General features: G+C 42.2%; 1 protein-coding gene across 14 annotated transcripts in view; it reads right to left on the bottom strand.

Moving 5' to 3' along the window:
* The window catches only part of Pkp4 (plakophilin 4), a 208,356-nt gene that overhangs the window by 63,345 nt on the left and 125,112 nt on the right, over positions 1–19,899 (bottom strand). For all 14 annotated transcript variants that reach the window (XM_005346435.3, XM_026778572.1, XM_026778575.1 and 11 more), the window contains one exon: positions 4,295–4,329. In XM_005346435.3, coding sequence (XP_005346492.1) covers positions 4,295–4,329 — 35 coding nt within the window. The remainder of the gene's footprint in view (positions 1–4,294; positions 4,330–19,899) is intronic.

Raw genomic sequence — 19,899 nt, 5'->3', positions numbered from 1 at the left:
GTAGACCAGGCTGGTCTCGAACTCACAGAGATCCGCCTGCCTCTGCCTCCCAAGTGCTGGGATTAAAGGCGTGCGCCACCACCGCCCGGCTGCCTTCTGCTTTGAGTGCTGGCAATTGTGTGCTACACCTGTGTTCAAGGCTCTCAAGAAATTCTCATTGTACAATACTAAATTTAATTCATAGAAGAATTTCAGATTCAATAATAGATAATTAGCATTGGGGGAGGCAGAGACCAGCCTGATGTACATAGAGAATTCCAGGCTAACCAGGGATATACAGTGAGACCCTGTCTTAAAAAACAAACAAACTACATATCAATATCCTCAAATTTGCTTAAAAGGGCAACTATGTACAACATATAGAGATCAATTATGAGTAATTACTTTATATTTTCCTATATATAAAAACATCTTCCCATGGATATGTGTACAGCACATTTAGAATTGGGAAGGGATTTTTTTTTTTAATAATAAAAAGACAGGAAGGGAGCTACTTGATGTGGGATGTCCTTCTGTATACGTGTTGCTTTTATTGGTTAGTGAATAAAGAAGCTGCTTGGACCAATGGTAGAGCAGAATAGAGTTAGGCAGGAAAACCAAACTGCATGCTGGGAGGAAGACTGCGGAGTCATTGAGACACCATGTAGCTGCTGCGGGAGACAGATGTGCTGGAACCTTGCTGGTAAGCCACAAGCTTCATGGTAAAATATAAAATAATGGAAACGGGTTAATTTAAGATGTAAGAGGTAGTCAATAAGAAGCGAGGGCTAATAGGCCAAGCAGTGATTTAATTAATACAGTTTCTGTGCAGTTATTTCAAGTCTCAGTGGCTGGGACCGAGTGAGCAGCCTCCGATAACAGCTACTAAGACTGAAGTACAAGCTTTGCCATTCAACACGGCTTGAAGAACAAAAAAAAGCCAGAAACTAACCCAAGACAAAATGATGATGGCCATCACTGAAGTGCAAATAAAAACAAATCAGGAGATGCTCTGCCATACCCATTAAGATAACTGTAGTAAAAGAAGGTGTGGGAGGGTGTGTGGATAGCCCTATACGCTATTGGTAGGAATGTTACAAAGGTCCAGGCACACTGGAAACCATTCTGCTAATTGTTTAAAAGATTCAACCCTGAGTTACCAGCTGACTGAGCAATGTTGTTCTTCATTACCCACTTAGGTAAAAACACACATCTAGAACCTTTCATATGTATTCATAGTAATAGCCAAAAGGAGAAACAAATGCCTATTGATTCATGATTGGATAAGCAAAATGCTCTCCAATAACACAGTAGAGGGTTATTTATCAATGTAAAGGAATTGAGTATCAACACAGATGGTAAACTTTGAAAATATGATGCTAAGTGAAAAAAGTCCGTAATTATGGACCACGTTGCATAAACCCATTAACTGAAATGTCTGGAATAGGCAGATTCATAAGGAAAGGGAATGGTCGCATCTTAAGATGAATAGTTTGGGGTAGAAACCGAAGCTCATGAATAAAAAGTATGTGACATCTTTACATGTGATGAAAACGCTCTGAAATTAACTGTGGTGATGGGTGCTTAACCCCGAATAAACCAAAAACACTGAAACGTGCGGTCTAAATGTGTACATTATAGGACATGTGAATTGTATCTCAATGAAGGTATTATATTCAGAATACAGAAAGAGCTGCAAAGGAAACAATCTGATCAGAGTCACATCATACATGTTAAATTTGTAATAAAGAAAATCCCATAAATACTGGCCATATTGAATCTGAACAGGAAGGGCTGGGCTATGACTCAGTGAGTTCCTGGCATGCACAGAAAGTCTCTGCCTTAAAAATAAAAAAAGAAGAAGAGGAGGAGAGACAGAGGGCAGCAGCAGTGGTGGCTGGCAAGGACAAGACTGGCAATGTCCTGTTAGGTTATCAGGAGTGTCTAACCTTTAACCTTTGACATTGGCATATGACATCATCATCTACCACATTCATGATCAAGAGTATGTAACTGAGTTTAAAGAGAAACAAATGAGCGCACAATTTCAAAAAATTTTAAGTAAATTTCCAATTTTCATGACCATTCTGGAGTGCATGGGATCACAGCCTGCTTGTTGGACGTGGCTCATATGTCCTACATGTAAGGATTCAAGAGCACTGAGGAATGTAGTTAAGAGTAAAAAATGGGCTCTTCAGAGTTTTAAAAAATTACAACATTTTGTACTCTTTTTGTAAGTATGCATTTTGTTTCTGAATTAATACAGTTGCTCCTCTTACACAGAGGGGTATCTTTAACATTTGCTAAGGACTGGGCATTTTCTAGGTCCTGGTTCTGAGACAAAAAAGAAACTTTCCAAGGGCCCCAAGTTTAGTTGTGAAGCTAATGTATATGCCCTCAAACCTTGCTGACATTTATTATCCACTCATGCATGCATGTATTCATTTGCTCAGGTGAGCAGGACAGTCATGCTCTTGCCCTTTGTGCAGGAGCCTGACATACTGTGACAAGGTCGGGAAAGAACACAGGTTCCAGCTGATGTCCTGGGGCTCCCCAGGCTTCAGATCATCTCTGATTACCTCCCAGGAACAGCAAGCAGGGCTGTTCTCTGGGCTCCAGCTTTGTGGCCACTCAGATGGTTCCGTCCATTGAGTCCACGGCACTCGGCTACGTGTCTAAACTGTCTGATGGCGTCTGCGTGTGCAGGGGCTATCTGCTCAATAGGAGTGCCTCCACTCTGGACTGGGGCTTACGTTCACAATTATTCCATTCCAAATTACTCACTGTTCTCCTTTACCCTTTTAGTCATCAAATGCAGCCCGCCCAATACCATAGTCCAAAGTGTCCCAAAGACTGGCTCTCCACCCTGACTTGCCCAGTGTTTCAGTGAAGGCACCCTCCTACCCCATACAAGACCTCAAAGCTATCACTGTCTTTTGTCTGCACAAAGTCAGTCTCCAAATCCTTAGCAGTTCATGTATCCCACACCAAATTAGGCAGTAACTTTATAGCTGGTCTTTTGTTGCTACATTTTCTTCCCTCCAATCCATAACTACGTAGTTTCTTCCATGGATATTTAAATGTGACTCTTCTTCAGGGATATTCAGGCTCTCTTCCTAACTAGTGAGAGACTCAACCTCCCTTCTGGTCCAGTTCAGCCCTCTAACACCTACACATCCTCTCCCTTTCCAAACTAGTTTCAAATATTCCCACACAGTGCTGTACTGCGTGTCCTGTCTGCTGTGAAGGCCTCCTCTGCTGTCTGGTGGAGGTGAAGACCAGGTGGGCTTTGGGCTCATCTTCACATAGCTCCTGTAGAAGTGGCCTATCCATGTCATAAAGCACCCCACCCCCTTATTCTAAGCTAGCCACATGTTTCCTCATGGAGTATCTTTCCCTTTAGTAACATGTTATATTGAGATCTTGCAGATTAGTTTTCCCATTATCTTTGATGTATCAACAGTCTGACAAATACTGTAGATTAGCAGTGTGAAGAATGACATTGGGATTCTGAGACAGCATGCAGATAAACTCAGATACTGGGCATCTGGTGCTCTGAGTTTTCTTCAAGACCAGCTCTTGTTCACCTTATGAAACCCCATATGCCCTGGCTGGGGGGGGGGGCAGGTGTGCTGCGCTCCTACTGTCTGCTAAGCAGGGAGCACAGCATCCAGCACTTGGCATAGGTGCTTGAGTACCACATACTGAGTGAAGACCGAGTACCACCCTTGTGACAGTGATAGGTACTCTTTGTAATTCATTCTTCAAGTGGTGAATTTAGGGAAGAGATACACAAACTATATTAAAGCCTACTGGACTACCTTAGGAGTAGCGGATATTTTAAGCTGAGTATATAAAATGAACATTTCAAGTAACTCTAAGCATGAACAAAGAAAAATTCAATGGAGATGAGTATTTATCCTTTTTATAATAACCTTCCTGCCGTCCCCTTGGTTTCCTTGTGATGAAAAGCTCTAGACACCCAGTTGACAGTAGGTAATTGCTGTGCAATGCTGTAACTTTCAGTTAGGCTCACGGATGAAGGAGATCAGGACCACTACAGCCGAGCCAAACTCAGCCTCAGTACTGCCAAAAGCTCTGCTTGGCTTACTCCACCAAGAGCTAGGAAATTAAAGAACAAGCAAGGCAGGAGTTGGAGATTTAGCTCAGTGGTAGAGCATTTGCCTGGCGTGCACAAGGCCCTGGGTTTAGTTCTAGTACAGGGTTGACGGGGTGGGTGTGAGCTAAGTAACTTTTTTGTGTGTATCTAAAACACAAAAACACTTTTTATATAATAACAATGAAGAAAACATACCTGTTGATCTCCAAGGAAATGACTTCTCAGTTGAGCTAGGGAAAAAGAAAAAAAATTGTCAATAAAATTTAACTTCGGGCTTATTTTGCACACCAACACTCTATTTGTTATATCTAATTATGTAAACATAAGAAAATCTCAAGTAAAATTCAAAATTACATTTCTAATTTTTTTTTAACTGTAGCTAACTATATCAATTTGGGACATACTTTGTTTCTCCTTAAAACCCGAGGTTCAGAACAACTGACATATGACAGAGCTGGCATTTGTAACGCTCTGAAGCCACGTGTGCAGCATATCCATTAAAAAGTCCCGAAGGTCACTAAAATGCTGTAAGGAAGCTGTGAGACTCCAGTAGAGATGCATGCTAACAGGGGCATACTTAGAACGAAGAGCTGCCTTATAAAAAGCAAAAACACATTCTTAGACCAGTACATTAACAAAAGGAAGACTTACAAGCCAGGACAGTATTTGAGCTATATAGTTTCCTTAGCTTATGGCTGTGGGTCTCAACCTGTGGGTCACAACCCCTTTGGGGATTTTCCAAGAGATCACCTAAGGGCATCGGTGAACACAGATATTTATCTTACTAATCATAATAGCAGCAAAATTACAATTATGAAGTTGAATAAAAATAATTTTTGGTTGGGGGTCACGACTACACGAGGAACTGTATTAAAAAGTTACAGCATTAGGGAAGTTGAGAACCACTGGCTTATACTATATGTATTCAAAAACTATATTCATGTGAAAACCTATTTAATTTGTGTGCCTCCTTGTCCTTCTCTGCCATGCACCAATTAGCACAGCACATTATGGCATTAGAGGGCAGTGGTAGAACACAGACTAAGTAATCAAACATTTGTCAATGTAAATTAAAGCACTTAAGATATGCATCTTCATCTTGAATACATAATCTACTTTATCTTACACACAATACTTTGTCACGGGGATATCAGTAATTTTATATTACAGATAAAACACATTGGCTACTAGAAATACTAAGATCAAACTTAAGATGTTCTGATCCCAAAGCCAGTGCTCCTAAACAGTGACACAGACAGACAGAACACACACACACACACACACACACACACACACGGGGGGGGGGTGAGTCGGGAGAGAGAGAAACGTCTTGAAAAGATAAAAAGTGAAGTAATTCCTTTGGGGTAAGAACATAGATTTTTTTTCTTTATTTCTTTCAGTATTTGTGCTTTTCCTTGTTTTGAAAGTAGGAAAGAAACCCCAAACACTTTTGAGGAGTATTTAATAATTTATAAAAAAGATTTGTAACTCTAGGCATAAAAAAACAAAGCCCTCATAAAAGGACACGGACTCATGAAAGGTCCAGGGCTGCCTGCTGCAGTTCTGCTTTCCTGTCTAACTCCCTGACATCTTCCCCAGGAATCTTTGCTGGATGAAAGTGTGTGTGATTTGCCTTTGTCCAGCATAGGCACAGCAGTTCACACAGCGGACCTGGGCGCTGTTTCAAGCAGGGTAACCGCTCCCGTGAATGGAGGCAATCAAGGGGTCGAAGCTCCAGGAGCCTTGCTCTAGCTAATGTGCCCTTATCCCATTTCAAAAGGGACATTTGAGGAGGGGGTGGGGAAACGGGGAGCAAATCTTAGTAAGGGCATTTGTCTTGATCCTGGTAGCAGGTCACCACACTGTCCTTGAGCTCAGAAAGTGGTTTCCTTCTGACAACCGAGAGCAGATTCTTTGTATTTTTGTTATTTAACTTTATTACCAAAATTAGTTTTCCGAACACTAGGACTGGTAATGTCTCACTGTGTAACTGCCCAAACCATCACATTTTATGATAGCATGGACACATGCCGCCACCCAAAGTGCCATGCAGGACGGCTTAATAGAGCTTGTGTATCTTGGGACCACCATGAAAGGTTATCAAGCTTTGGGATTTAAGTGCATAACTTTAATGAGATGCTTTACAATGTTTCCCATCTTTACAATTATTAACCTTATCATGTCCCTCTGGGCTCCTGTTCAGAGCAGCAGAGGCCGTGGCTGTCTGAACCCTCTCTGTGCCATGGCTGGCACACAGGGGACACTTTACACTGTGCCTCTTCATGCAAGGTGAAAAGGCCCAAGCAGCCCGCTGCCCTGGGTGCTGAGGTAAATACCGACAGAGAGCTCTAACTTCGCTCAAGCAGTCTAACGTATTCCAACCTTTGTCCCGAGGAGGCACTAGCAGCTTTTCGGTGGGGCTGGATGGACACAAAAGTCAGGCAAAGAGCGTTTGGCTGCTGAAAAGGCCTTAGGTCCCCTAAATACAGCATGGTATCCCCCAAGCCAATGGCAAGCTGTAGCTAAAATTACCTTCCTATTTCAGTTTAAAGTAATAAAACAACTCATTAGGAAAATAAGCTAATAATGAACATTAAAAATAAGCCAAACTGCCAGAGTGTATCTGGAAGACCACATATTACCCGATTACCTTGGCGATGCTGTGTAGGAACTGTGCGTATGGTCCTCATAACCTGAAAATGTTCAGTTTAACTGAGTCTCAAAGTGTCCACTCTCTGTGACTCAAGGAATGAAGAATGAATCCATGGACTCTGAAAAGCTGCTTAATTCGACTCTGTTTTAGAGCCGGTGGAGGCAGATCCATGTTAGAGACACCAGAGGCAGCTTCAGCCAAGAAGGAAAGGCCTGCTTCCTTCTCCTTCTCCTCTCTCCCCACCATCTATTCCTAGAAACACTTCCCAACCAATGCTGGCTGTCTACCATGTGTCTGCAGGCACTGTGCCCATAAGACTCCGCCCTGGCTCCCTTTCACGTCCCTTCTGAAGATGCCAGGCAGCTTGTGTTCCAGGAGCTTCCACTGGAATGTGAAAGACATTTAAAACACAAGGACTGAGTCATCAACAAGAGTTTTATGTCAATAGGATGATATCGTCACAATTTTGAATAACGTGATCATCAACCATTTACGGTGGGCCATTCATATGTTTGCAACTGTCCAGGTCAAGAGATGAACAACGAATAAGAAGAAACTTAATGCCTATTGAACGGCCGAAGCTTTTTATTTTAAATAAAATACTAGTCTCTTTTTTTTTAAATCTTAGGCAGAGACTATGCATTTTTGTGCTACGTAGAATATGTAGCAAATCACTATAAAATTCTATACATATGGAATTAGTTTTTATTCACTGATAAAAATGGCCAGTTAGAACTGAGTATTATGTTTGAAAATCCTCCCGAATTAAGTCTTTTGTCAGCAGTTAGGAAACTTGACTGCTCGTCCTCTGCCCATGCCCGAGGACAGTCTAGTGAGTGGGCTGTAGGGAGTCATGTGAGAAGAGAGTGGTGGTGACCCGAGTGCTTGCCATGAACACAGCCATTGCAGTGAGAAGAGAGTGGTGGTGACCCGAGTGCTTGCCATGAACACAGCCATTGCAGTGAGCACTGTTCCTGGCCACGGTTCAGAGTCTGGTTCATGTGCCTTCCTAGAGAGACTAAGAGTGATGTCTAATCACCTCTTTCTGCTTATGCCAACCAGGGAGGAGGGTTGCTGGCTATGTTAAGACTAACAAACACTCGCAGTCCTGTGAGTTACAGTATTTCCAAACACACTTTGTGATAAACATGTTACAATTCTTTCCTCGAAGAGAGTCTGCTCTAGCTGGGACCATGGGGCACTCAACCTGGAAAGCAGGGGTTATTTCACTGCCTAGGGGCACGTGAGTCCTCTTCATTCCTACAAATGTCAGAGAAGCAGACTCATGGCCTCACCTTCCTGCCAGGGTCAAAGGTTGGGTCTCTAGCCTTTCATCCCAGTTGGGCTGGAACATTCTCTCCACCTTCCAATCAGCCTTCATGGCTTGGATTTCTTACCCTTTCAGGCTCTTTCCTGCTGTTGCTACTGAGGTTTGCTGAGTGACAATAAATGGGTGTCATTCTCCCACTGCTCACGTACAAACAGACCACAGAAGACAAAATGCAAACTTCTGAGGGTGGCACAGAAGGCCCTTACCACCTGGCTCCCTTCGTTCGCCCTTTCCCACACAAACCTACATTCCAGGAACGTGGAAGTACTTGAACTCGCCTCATATGCCAAGCTGTTTCACACTTCGAATGCTATTTTGGGGGAAGAATGTGCAGAACAGTCTAAAAATTCTTTCAAGAGTTGTTCAAATGCCAGAGCTGCCATGCAGGTACCGCAGAACTATGTATGTATGCACTATACACCGGAAACTGAACATGCTGATGAATTTTAACTTTACTTTGTGTCTCTTGCTATAAAAGCAAGAACATTCTTAGAAAATGCTCCACCTCTCTGACCCAATGTGAGCTTGCCTACTTGAACACTACTGGGTAAGCACTGGGGAGGCCACAGGGAGAAGAGTGGGGCCACGTAGAACCTCCGCCATGACACTTCCCTCATCCCTTCTCAGGTTGGCATCTGCCACTCAGATGCAAAGAACTTCATCAATGGCTAACAAAACTACCCACAGTTGCCCAACAGCAAATTAAATTTCGCTCAGTGAACTACTCCAGACAGTGTCTTATCTGTCCCACTGTCTAGACTGCCACTCCCTATGGTCTCTTCCTTGATGGTTTCCATCACCACACAGCAGTGCTTCTTGGGGGAGCGACTGTGCCTCGCCTCTAACCAGCATGGAGGACACTGAAATGCTTGCCAATCTGAAGACTTTTGGTTGTTTGGTGTTAAAGGTAAATTTTAATGGTTTTCCTTTTTTTTTTTCTTACAAAGGAGGCAGATTACTCACTTTATGATGCCATAGATTTCTTGAATGTTCTTGATTTTTTTTGCTGAGAATACCACTTTTAAAATATGACACCCATAGAAAAGGAAAACCTCCGACTTCAAAGTATTTATCCCACTGTCAGGTGAAATTTCCCTGTCTCTGGACTCCCATCAGCCATGTCACAGGCTCACTATACTAATCCTTGGCATGTAAGAAGTAGGGAGGGCCTCCCTAAGGCTACAAACCTCTGATGTTCCAAAAACCTAGTACCATCTACCAATAGGTAAACGTCCAGGTCAGCTAGTTTTGTTTTTCCTGTGCTTGCGAAACAGGGGCCTCATCTGTTGCTTTTAGGTGGACTGGCTAGGAAATGCGGTCTCCACACTAGATTCATTCTCTGTCTGAGGGTCGGACAAAATCAAACAATAAATCTTGACTGTTCTCCAAACAAGCAGATAGCAGCTCCCCATCCTTAAACCAGGCTATTTAAGTTTTTTTTTTTAAAAAAATAAGCCAATAAATAAAATAGATGATGAAGGTCTGTGCCATGCCCACTTGTAGAACAAGGAAGCTACTGTAAGACAAACTGACACCATCACTCCCCAGGGAGCGCTGACGACCCTGCTTTAAAAACTTCATTAGCCAAGGCAGAAGGAATTTTTAGCAACAGTCTGAAAGCAATTCTTGGCATTTGACTAAACTTTTGGGAACATCTTCCAAAGTTGCTTGGTGTGCATCATCAGCCTCAACAGACAGAGACTTCCTCCTCTTCTCATGCCTCATTGCGAGTGTAGGCTTCTATCTGGAGCCATGCAGCCTGCCTTCAATTCCCTGTTAGCTAAGACACCAAGAACCATGGTTCCTGGGCTTTCATACAATTAGTCAGTCCCCCTCTTCTAGAGGCAATTCCCAACATCTCAGTAAGGAGAGAAAGCAAAAACATGACAACAGGCCATAATTCAAGATTAGTCATCTTGAATGTATGTACATATTCATAATCTATGAGACAAAACAAATGAGACAGGGCAAAGGGTGTCTTCATAATTATTTATGTGATCCGAGTGTGATGTTGTGTTCAGTAGAGACAGCACTCCAGATTAAGAATAATGCCCTTCACATAGCAACTCCTGACCGGACTCTTGAGCTATCTGCACTCGCCAACAGGCATTTGCTTTGGTCCCCCTCCACTCGAAACCCAGTCACAAGTGTGAACCACAGCGGGGCAATAATGTTGCAGGAGAGAGGCAGACCAGACAGACACTCAGGAAAGCAGCGAGGCCTGCAGTCTGACTTGGGTATTTCCCTTTCAGCTGCACTTGACCTGAGACACCTGTTCACGCTCTCAGACTGTGCTCACACACTTTCAATATTTAAAGCATCACAAAGGCAGGGGCAGCAAAGCGCTAGGCAAGTACGGTCCTGGTTTGTTTCTCTGGCCAGTGGTTTGGTAAACGTTGCGATCGTCCACGGTTCCATTTTTATCCATGTGTTTTCCTACTTCCCAGTCTTCCATTCTGCATGCTACAAAGTCTACGGTAGTTTCAGATTCCCTTATAATGGCTGTCTAAAATACGTTCCAGAAAAAGGTTAAGATATTAATAAATAATATTGTGACCAGTCTCTCAAAGAGAAAATGACTTTTTGATGCTGAGTGCAAACATTCGAGGTGGAGAAAACACACGGAGCAACAGAGGCGGAGACATTTTAGATGATGTTAAGTATTCTTTGACAGAAGCATTTTGTGTGAGTGCTTTGAATCTATGAATAAAAGATTTAGACGACCATATGGGAAGTGAAGATCAAAGAGGATGTGTTACTAGACAAAAATGAGACAAACAGTTCCCTGTGGCATCCCCATGAATTACACAGGAAGTAAGACTTCTGTTGAGGCCCACCCCACAACAGGTGTTCTGATTAGTTAAAGAAATCCAGAGAAGGGTTTTCTAACATCCCGGCTAGCATTTGAAAAACTGAAGCAAATGGAAGGAAAACAGTAAGATGGCTAACACAAGGCCAGACTTTCTTGCAATGGCTTCAGTCAGGGTGCAAGATCCTATTCAGGCAAAGGCGCAGGAATCCAGGCAAAGATTCATCCTAGGAATTGACAGGTGGACAGGAATTATCTGTGTTTATAGCCTGAAAAATGCCGTTAATCCCCACTTCTTATCGACTCAAACTCTCTAAAGATGCAGACACAGAAAGGGGAAATCTAAGCTCAAAATAAAAATGATAAGTGTTCACATAAGAATGTCCTCTTTTTTTGGTGTCAAGACAATCTCAATCTTGCAAGTTTAAATGAGGGTGGCAATGGTAAGAAGCAGGGAAAGGTTTTTGTTTTGTTTTGTTTCAAAAAAAAAAAAAGAAAAGAAAAAAGGAAAACTTTCCTACACCTCTAACTCCAGTGTGTGGACACATCTAACTCGAGCGCGTGGTGGTGCACACCTCTAACTCCAGTGTGGTGGTGGTGCACACCTCAAACTCTAGAGCATGGTGGTGCACACCTCTAAGTCCAGCGCGTGGTGGTGCATACCTCTAACTCTAGAGCGTGGTGGTGCACACCTCTTACTCCAGTGCTTGGAAGGCTGCAGTGTATCCTCCATGCAATATGCATCTAAAACACAATTTTTACCTGATTAGCCAGACCAATAATTTATTTTTAGATTTTGTGAAGAGCGAAGGTTCTTTAACTTGAAGAGAAATTTTGCTCCAGTTACAAAAATAAAGAAGAGCATAGCACACTTCTTAAATTTTTGCTGTGCTCCCATTTCTCGCTGTAATCACGTTCTCAGCTCTTGATTTATAGACCAGGGCCGTAAGAAGCTATTTTTGTGCTGAGGGAGAAATGAATTCACATGTGGGAGGAGGACAGATCTGGCATCATCAATAACTGTCTGGGGAAGAGAACAGAGCCTGGAGACAGTCAATATCCAGTCACTGCTGCTCTAGATAGCAATGTCTAAAACCCAGATGAGCAGCTTTGAAATGTTAAAGCCCCTGCTACATCCCACAGTCTCAAATCCACCCGACCGCTTTCTCCTCTTTACTCACCACTGCTTTCCACATAAATGCATAGGATTTCCAGCTACCAAATGGGGTGGGGGGCAAGGGTGGGAGACAAGAGAACAGATCAGAAGGTTCTCTCAAGAGACGATCTGCAGACACCCATTCAGGTGAGCAGGCCCTTCCAAAGCACGGGATGCTTTACACCTCTAGCGTGACTCCATAAAGCAAGAGCAGTTCACAGTGTGACAGAGAAGAGAACTGACTGGCTTAATCTTTCCTTAATCATGGCCACCATATGCCAACATGATCCATAGGGAAGGCTTTGAGCAGATATGGAATAAACTATGAATTGTAATTTATAAAATTTAAAATCAGGGCAGGTAAGATCGTCAGGTAAAGGCACTTGCTGTTGAGTCTGATGACCTGAGTTTGATCCCTAGGACCTGTGTCGTGGAGAGAACTGCCTTCCATAAGTCGTCCTCTGACGTCTACGTCTATGTGATGGAATGTGCACATGCCCTCAAACAAATGCATGTGGTAAAAACCGAATTTAAGTCAGGTGGTGGCGGCAGTGCATGCCTTTAATCCCAGCATTCAGGAGGCAGATGCTGGCAGATCTCTGAGTAAGGGAAGGCTGATCTACAGAGGGAGTTCTAGAACATTCAGGGCTACACAGTAAAACACTGTCTTGAACACCATCCCCTCCACAAAAAAAAAAAGGAGGAAGAGGAAGAGGAAGAGGAGGAGGAGGAAGAAGAAAAAGAAGAAGAAGAAGAAGAAGAAGAAGAAGAAGAAGAAGAAGAAGAAGAAGAAGAAGAAGAAGAAGAAGAAGAATTATTATTTTAAAATCAGGGCTAATAAGCAGTCTCTCTTTAAATTTTCAGAAGAATTTAAATTCCCATGGGCGATATGAAAAGAAGAATGGGGAAGGATATTTGAGGAAAACAAGGAGGATAAGAGGCTAATGTGGAGAAAGGGTGGAAGAATAATTAACAATACAGAGGTTTGAAAAAGCTGTATGAAACCTACTACTTTATAAACTACACACATGTGCACATGGGTAAAAGACATTAATTGGAGTACCCTACATGGGGGATAATGTTTCAGAAGACAGGGGCTACCACATAAAAAGTCAGTTCCAGGGCTATCTTTGTTCGAGATTAGTGTGCGCTAGAGAGCCCACAACAATACGGGCTATGCTGCTGCTCAGGTTTCCCAGCAGAACTCGACTGAAAGGCCCTGTTGCTAAGAACACAAGTTTGGTCACAAGGCATGGAGAAATCAAGCTGGTAATGATCTGGAAGCTTCTTCTATGTTGACTAGCTTTCATAGCACCAGAGGGTGCCATTCAGGCTGCTGGAGGGGACTGGCTGTGGGATGTCATTAACAGCCATAGCCAGCTGTGAACCTATAATAATGACACATGGCAAGATACACCCACGGGTACAATAGGGGCAGGAATGCTACAGGGCAGCCAACAACTTTCTGATAGAATTTAGGGCCGGTTCCACAGGAGGAAACAAATGTCTTGCACTGTAAATCTGGGCAAGACTGGGGAGCTCACAGGCCCCAGGTGTGAAGGTACTATTATTATTTTGTTAAATGGTCCTGTACCAAACTGTCTTCTAAACTCGTATCTCTATACCCACGGGTTAGGGTAGCCCTCAGACCTCAGCAGAGAAGTTTCTCTGTGCAATGAAAGGTGGCTAATGAAGAAACACAACTGGTCAACCTGCAGAGAGAAGACATCCGTGGGGTGCTTAGCCGCAAATGAGATTTCCATATCACAACCTCCCCTCAAGTCCCAGGGACCAGCAGAGGGGGCAGAAACACTGTGAGAGTCAGAGGCCAAGGAGGATCAAGGCAAAATGGTACCTTTTGTCCATGACAGGCCTGGTACACTTGTGAACTCTCAGCAGCTGTAGTTGACTGCAAAGAAGCAAGCCTGTCAACACTGCAGCATGGATGGCAGTGGGACATGTGAGTCCCCACTGAGGAGCTATGGATGGCGGGTGCTCTCTGGGCAGGGGAGAGTCCATTTTCTTTAAGGTGTGGCTCCTGGTAAGCAACTGGTTGCTTGTTTCTAAAGTTCTTGTCTTGTTTGAAATGATTTCTCTCGATTTGTAGAATTCCCGATGGCCCACATCCAATCAGCTCATCAGCCCAGCACCATTTACTGTGCGCTCCTGTCTCTGGTATTTTCCAGACTGGTACTTACATGTAGATGCTGGAGCAATTTTTGGCAAGTAGATACCATAATGGCTGTTCTGTACTTTAAAATACCATCAACTCCAGACTTTTAGCAGTCTCCCCTCGACATCAGTATATGATTGAGATGTGACCCTAGTGATCTCACACTGATGTTGTCACCAACAAATGTGCCACCTCTCAGCTGAGAGCTTCAGCAGACAACGATGAGCAGTAAGTCCTTATTATTCAAGGCTGAGAAGAATCACAGTTTTAACAAGACTTGTTCTGAATGTACCCTCTTTTCAATAATAATAAGCATTTGTATTTACATTTAGAAGACATACAGTGTGAGACAGTTTCATATCCTCTTCAAAAAAAAATCCCTCTGATTCAGAAGTATATTCAGAAAGCAAATGCCCTCTACAATCTGTACCTCTTGGATACCAGTTCTGGTATCATGGTGGGAAAATTAACTTGAATTTGCTGCGGTACCAACAGCATCATTACTGATAAAACAACTAAAGTTGGGATCAACAAATAATTGATCTAAGCTATAGTAATGATCATAGAATCCTAAATTACTAGACATTGCTTGTTTGTTGATTTAAAAAAAATGGCTGGAAGGTATACACATATACACCCCCCCAAAAAAAAGATAATTTTGATGGAATTACAAGCCACCTACCCATGCAAACTAAATGTTTTACCAAGGCTTTTGGTAGACGTTAAAACGTGCAACTGTTCAATATAAGATTTTTTTAGCTATGAAAATCTGTAGCCTAGGGCTTTTCTCCCTTCAATGTTAGAGCATTTTTCTCCCTGTTTAATTGTAGAAGAATACAAGCCCAGGATAGAAAAATCTATGCAGAACCAGATTAGATTGATTTCTTAGTAAGTGGATTGTGAAGCCCTGCGGAGGGCAGCTATAGGAACAATCCAGACATTACAGAGCTGGCAGATGAATCAGGGTTTTTTGTTTCCCCGGGGCAGACATGCCATGTTCATCTTTACAGCAGGCTGATAACTGCTGAAGATGTGCTAATGGATGGCGTTCACTTTTCGGGAGATAATCACACTTTTAATTTTCCTTTCCAAATATCACTGCATTAGAGCAGTGTTGAGCAGTTCTCTGAAGGGCTGAGGAAACGTCTTGACACACACATCACTCTGCTCTGACTCCTAAGTTTAACAGCAACCATCTTTTAGCTCATGAAGATCGAAGTGATTCAATGAAGGTATGCTAACATTTTCTCCCTAAAAACAATCGGCAGCACAGGCCACGTTAGCTAAAGTGCCGTTTTCCAAGGTTGTCTTCCAGAATGTCTGAGCTGGTACTGACACAGCTTCCTGTACCACGGCTGTGATTAACTAGCAGAAGCAACAGTGGCCACTGCAGGTTCAGAACAGCAAGCACAGTGATGAAGGCCAGGGGTTCAATGGCTTTCCTCCTCCATCAAGCGCAGTTACATAATACTCAAGGAGGAAGAGAAGGTGGGGAGGCTTAAGTCTTCCCTCACTACTTCTTGGTACCCCTGTGGAAAACATTACTGCTATGGGGAAATGACATCTTAATATTAGTCAGGTGTACAATAATAATTAAAACCAAATCAAACTCTACTGGGCAATAATAAGATGAGTCCAAATATCTCTTAATGCAACTGTCAATGCCCTAAGAACAGCTCTATGGCTAGTCTCTTCTCTACCATACTACTATAAACAAACGCCTTATACACTCAGGGATGTAACAAGTAAGGATAGAGCCCGGGTAGCCAGTGTAATCTGTTGAATACAGAACTTCATAAAGTACATAGAGGCTGCAGCCATGGTAAGCATGCAGTATTTGCATACTGTTATACAGTGATTGCCCCACTACAGTAGAAATTTCCACACACAAATAGACACACAGATTTGTTGCATCAGGCTAGCTCTGGGTTTAGTGAGCCACTGTCATAAGAGAGCAGGATATCTGATGTCCTCCTCTGCCTTCTGCACACACCATCAATTCCAGATAAACTGGGGATACAAATATGAAATATAAAACTTTAGAAGTATAGGAAGCATCTTTTAAAAATACATTTGGGCAAACGAGAAGTCTCTGGGAGGGAAAAGGTACTGCTGCCAAGCCTAAAGACCTGAGTTCAAGTGTTGCACAGTGCAGGGTAGAAGGAAAGAGCTGGCTTCCGAGAGTCCTCGGATGTGGGAAAGCTGTACTTGAACATGCATGTATACACACACAACGTAAACATACAAATAAAAAAATGACCACTTCTAAGAGTGTGTGTTCCAGAGGCTCAGACATGTGAAACTGAAGACACCTTCAAACACGCTCACTGTTAAGAACTCACCAAGGCCAGCTGGCTTGGGTCTGAAAAAGCATGGGATAAAACCGGACTTGCTGAACATAGTGGACAATGAGGACTACTGAGAACTCAAGAACAATGGCAATGGGTTTTTGATCCCACTGCACGTACTGGCTTTGGGGGAGCCTAGGCAGTTTGGATGCTCACCTTACTAAACCTGGATGGAGGTGGGCGGTCCTTGGACTTCCCACAGGTCAGGGAACCCTGATTGCTCTTTGAGCTGATGAGGGAGGGGGACTTGATCGGGGGAGGGGGAGGGAAATGGGAGGCGGTGGCGGGGAGGAGGCAGAAATCCTTAATAAATAAATAAAATTAAAAAAAATAAATAAAAGGAACAAAGCAGAAAAAAAAAGAGGGTTTCGGTTCTGGAGGTCATTATGCTACGTAAAATAAAGTGCAAGACAAAAACCCATCATGCTTTCACTCATCTATCAAAGTTAAGTTTATTGAAAAGTAGGAACGACCATGGGGCAGGGTGCTGCACAGAGCAGTGTGCAGATGTGGGGGTGCAGTGGGTAGGAGGGGGACGACTCTGGCCAACAACAGCTAACTGCTTATCTAAATGGCTAACAGAGAAGATGTCCAATCTCTCCCAAAAGGTGTGTGTCTAAAGTGACAGCTATACCGATTAGTCTAACCTGCTCATCTCGGAAACATACAAGCATATGATATAAATGCATGATATATTATATGTTAAAGATAAATTAAAAAGGAAATGTTCATTTCAACTAAAAAAAGAGCTGTACAATTAATACCATGATACAGCAGTATAAGCAATAAATCTACATGTACCGGTGTGGACACATCTCAGGAAGAAAGGCAAATGCAGAATTATATATACATACACACACACACACACATATATATATCAATTTTATGTGTGTTTTGGTTGCATGTATGTCTGGATACCACATGGTGCTAGAAAGATCAGGTGTTTTGGAACCCAAAGAAATGAAGTTACAGAGGTTGTGAGTCACCAGTGGGTACTGGGAACTGAACCCAGGTCCACTGGAAGAACAGTCAGTGCTCTTAACCAGACCCCAAATGTGCATATTTAAAAATCAACAAAAAATGTTATTCATGTTACTATGAAGTATATTCAATGTAAAAGTACACAAAGTACATCAGAAGACAACACTCCAGTGGCTAGGTAGGTGAAAGGGTAGGCAAAAGAAACTTGATGTGTTTAATTTTTTTCTTTTATATAAAAAATGGAAGTCAATATAAAAAAACTCAGTAATTTTGAATTCTGGGTATATTCGCATTTGCCACATAGCACTCTAGACTTGGGGCTGTTACTGTTTCCTAAAGATTACCAATATGGATCACTTCACAGGAGAGCCATAAGACAGAGTGGATTTGGATACTGTTGTGCTTCCAATATCGTGAAAGTAATTACTAATTTCTATGTCAAAAGTAAAAACAAGCTTTTTCCAAGAAGTACCTGATATCCTATAGTCTCTATTTTGTAGTCTGTTTGAACATACTTTAAATATACATATGTGTATGAATGTATATATGTATGTATATATATATATATATATTTAAAAACCTAATGATTTTGAGGAAATGCTAATAATGTAATTCTCAGTTTGGTTCAATAACTCATTAATGTTAAATAATTTAGGATTAGTAATTATAGAATATAAATTATGAAAATTGCAGAAAATGAAATAATGTTATCTTAATTAAAACAGTTCTTAAATCAGATAATAGCATGGTACATATATTTTACATGCATGGGTTTCTGAATTTTTAACAGGTATTTTCCTCTTCATTAATTAGAAAAATTAATACAGTTGGGCTGCTTCCATATTTAATCAAACATACCAGATCAGTATTAGAATAATTTGAAAATTTGATGCTAACTATAAACAATCTGTATTTGTGGTTCCTCCCAGCTATATCACCCAGTTAACATTTTTAAATGCTCAGTGTCAGAGATGGTGAATTCATTTTAGAATAGTTATGCACTCTGATTAAAATGCTTTGCTCTGCATAATTTTCTAGATTCATAACAGACTATTTCACACGAAAAATATTTGGCTAACAATTCCAATAGTACTTGGTTGTGTTTCTAGTTAAAAGGGTGTCTAGCAATATTGTCTGCAGACTCTTGGGCTTGTGTCCTACGAGTCTCCATGATCTAAGCTGAAATCAAATGTGAGCAACAGCCATCACTTAGATACCTATGTCCTAGATAAAATTTGCTTGTGGCTTGAGTGGCAATGAGAAGCACCAATTAAAAATGCCTCAGTGGTGCTGAGCCAACTGCCCCAGAAAATGGGTTCTGAAGAGCTGAGAGCAGCCGGAACAGCCAGATTCACCCTCTACCCTTCCTACAGGGAACTCTCCACTGCTTCTAACAGGAGTTCTGCCATAAAAATTCAGCGTTACTAAACTTTCTCTTAAGAGGGTCTACATGATAAATATTCACTGTGGAAATCCCAAAGAGTGCTTCTGAATTACATTTAGATATTAAAGAGTTTGTTCTTCATTTAGTCTGAATTATAAATGAAGTCTGGGAGCTTTGACCTTTGACTGCTAAGGTAGGCGGCAGACAGCAGATCTAACAGGACATAAGGAAATGTGATCTAGTAAGTCTAACCAGCACCGAAACTGCTAGACCTACTACGCAAAGAAGAGGAGCAACAGAGGACTGCAGTGATAGAAAACAGAAGTCCAACAACCTCAGAAAGCAGGAGGATGGACAGAGAGGCCCAAAGGAATCTCGCCTGGACTCGCCAGGGCCTTAACCCAAGAAGAGCTGAAGCAAACACCCTGGGTGTTCCTCTAAAAGTCAAAGGCAGCACTCTTCACAGTGGCCAATAATGAATGGCAAGGAAGATATGGCTTGTCTATATAAATGCAATATTATTTGGAAATAAAAAGGTAAGCAATATACAAGATGGATGAACCTTGAACACATGAAGTGAAAGATATCAGATATAAAGGACCGAATGTAATGCAGGATACACACACACACACACACACACACACACACACACACACACACACACACACACAATCATCCAGAATGGAGCCACAGCGACAGGAAATAGCTCCCAGCATTGAGAGAGGGAACGAGGAGGGCAGTGACACTAATGGGTGAACTTATGAATGTACTAAACCCCACTGATCTCTGTACTTTGAAAGTACGAATCTGAAGGTTATATGGAATTATCTCATTAAAACAATCATCTAAAAACAATAATAAAAATCCCCCAAGTTGCCGGGCGGTGGTGGCGCACGCCTTTAATCCCAGCACTTGGGAGGCAGAGGCAGGCGGATCTCTGTGAGTTCGAGACCAGCCTGGTCTACA

The sequence above is a fragment of the Microtus ochrogaster genome, chromosome 4, assembly GCF_000317375.1.
Source record: "Microtus ochrogaster isolate Prairie Vole_2 chromosome 4, MicOch1.0, whole genome shotgun sequence".
NCBI classification, from domain to species: Eukaryota; Metazoa; Chordata; class Mammalia; order Rodentia; family Cricetidae; genus Microtus; species Microtus ochrogaster.
The sequence above is the reverse complement of the archived record's forward strand: the minus strand, read 5'-3'. Positions and strand labels throughout refer to the sequence as shown.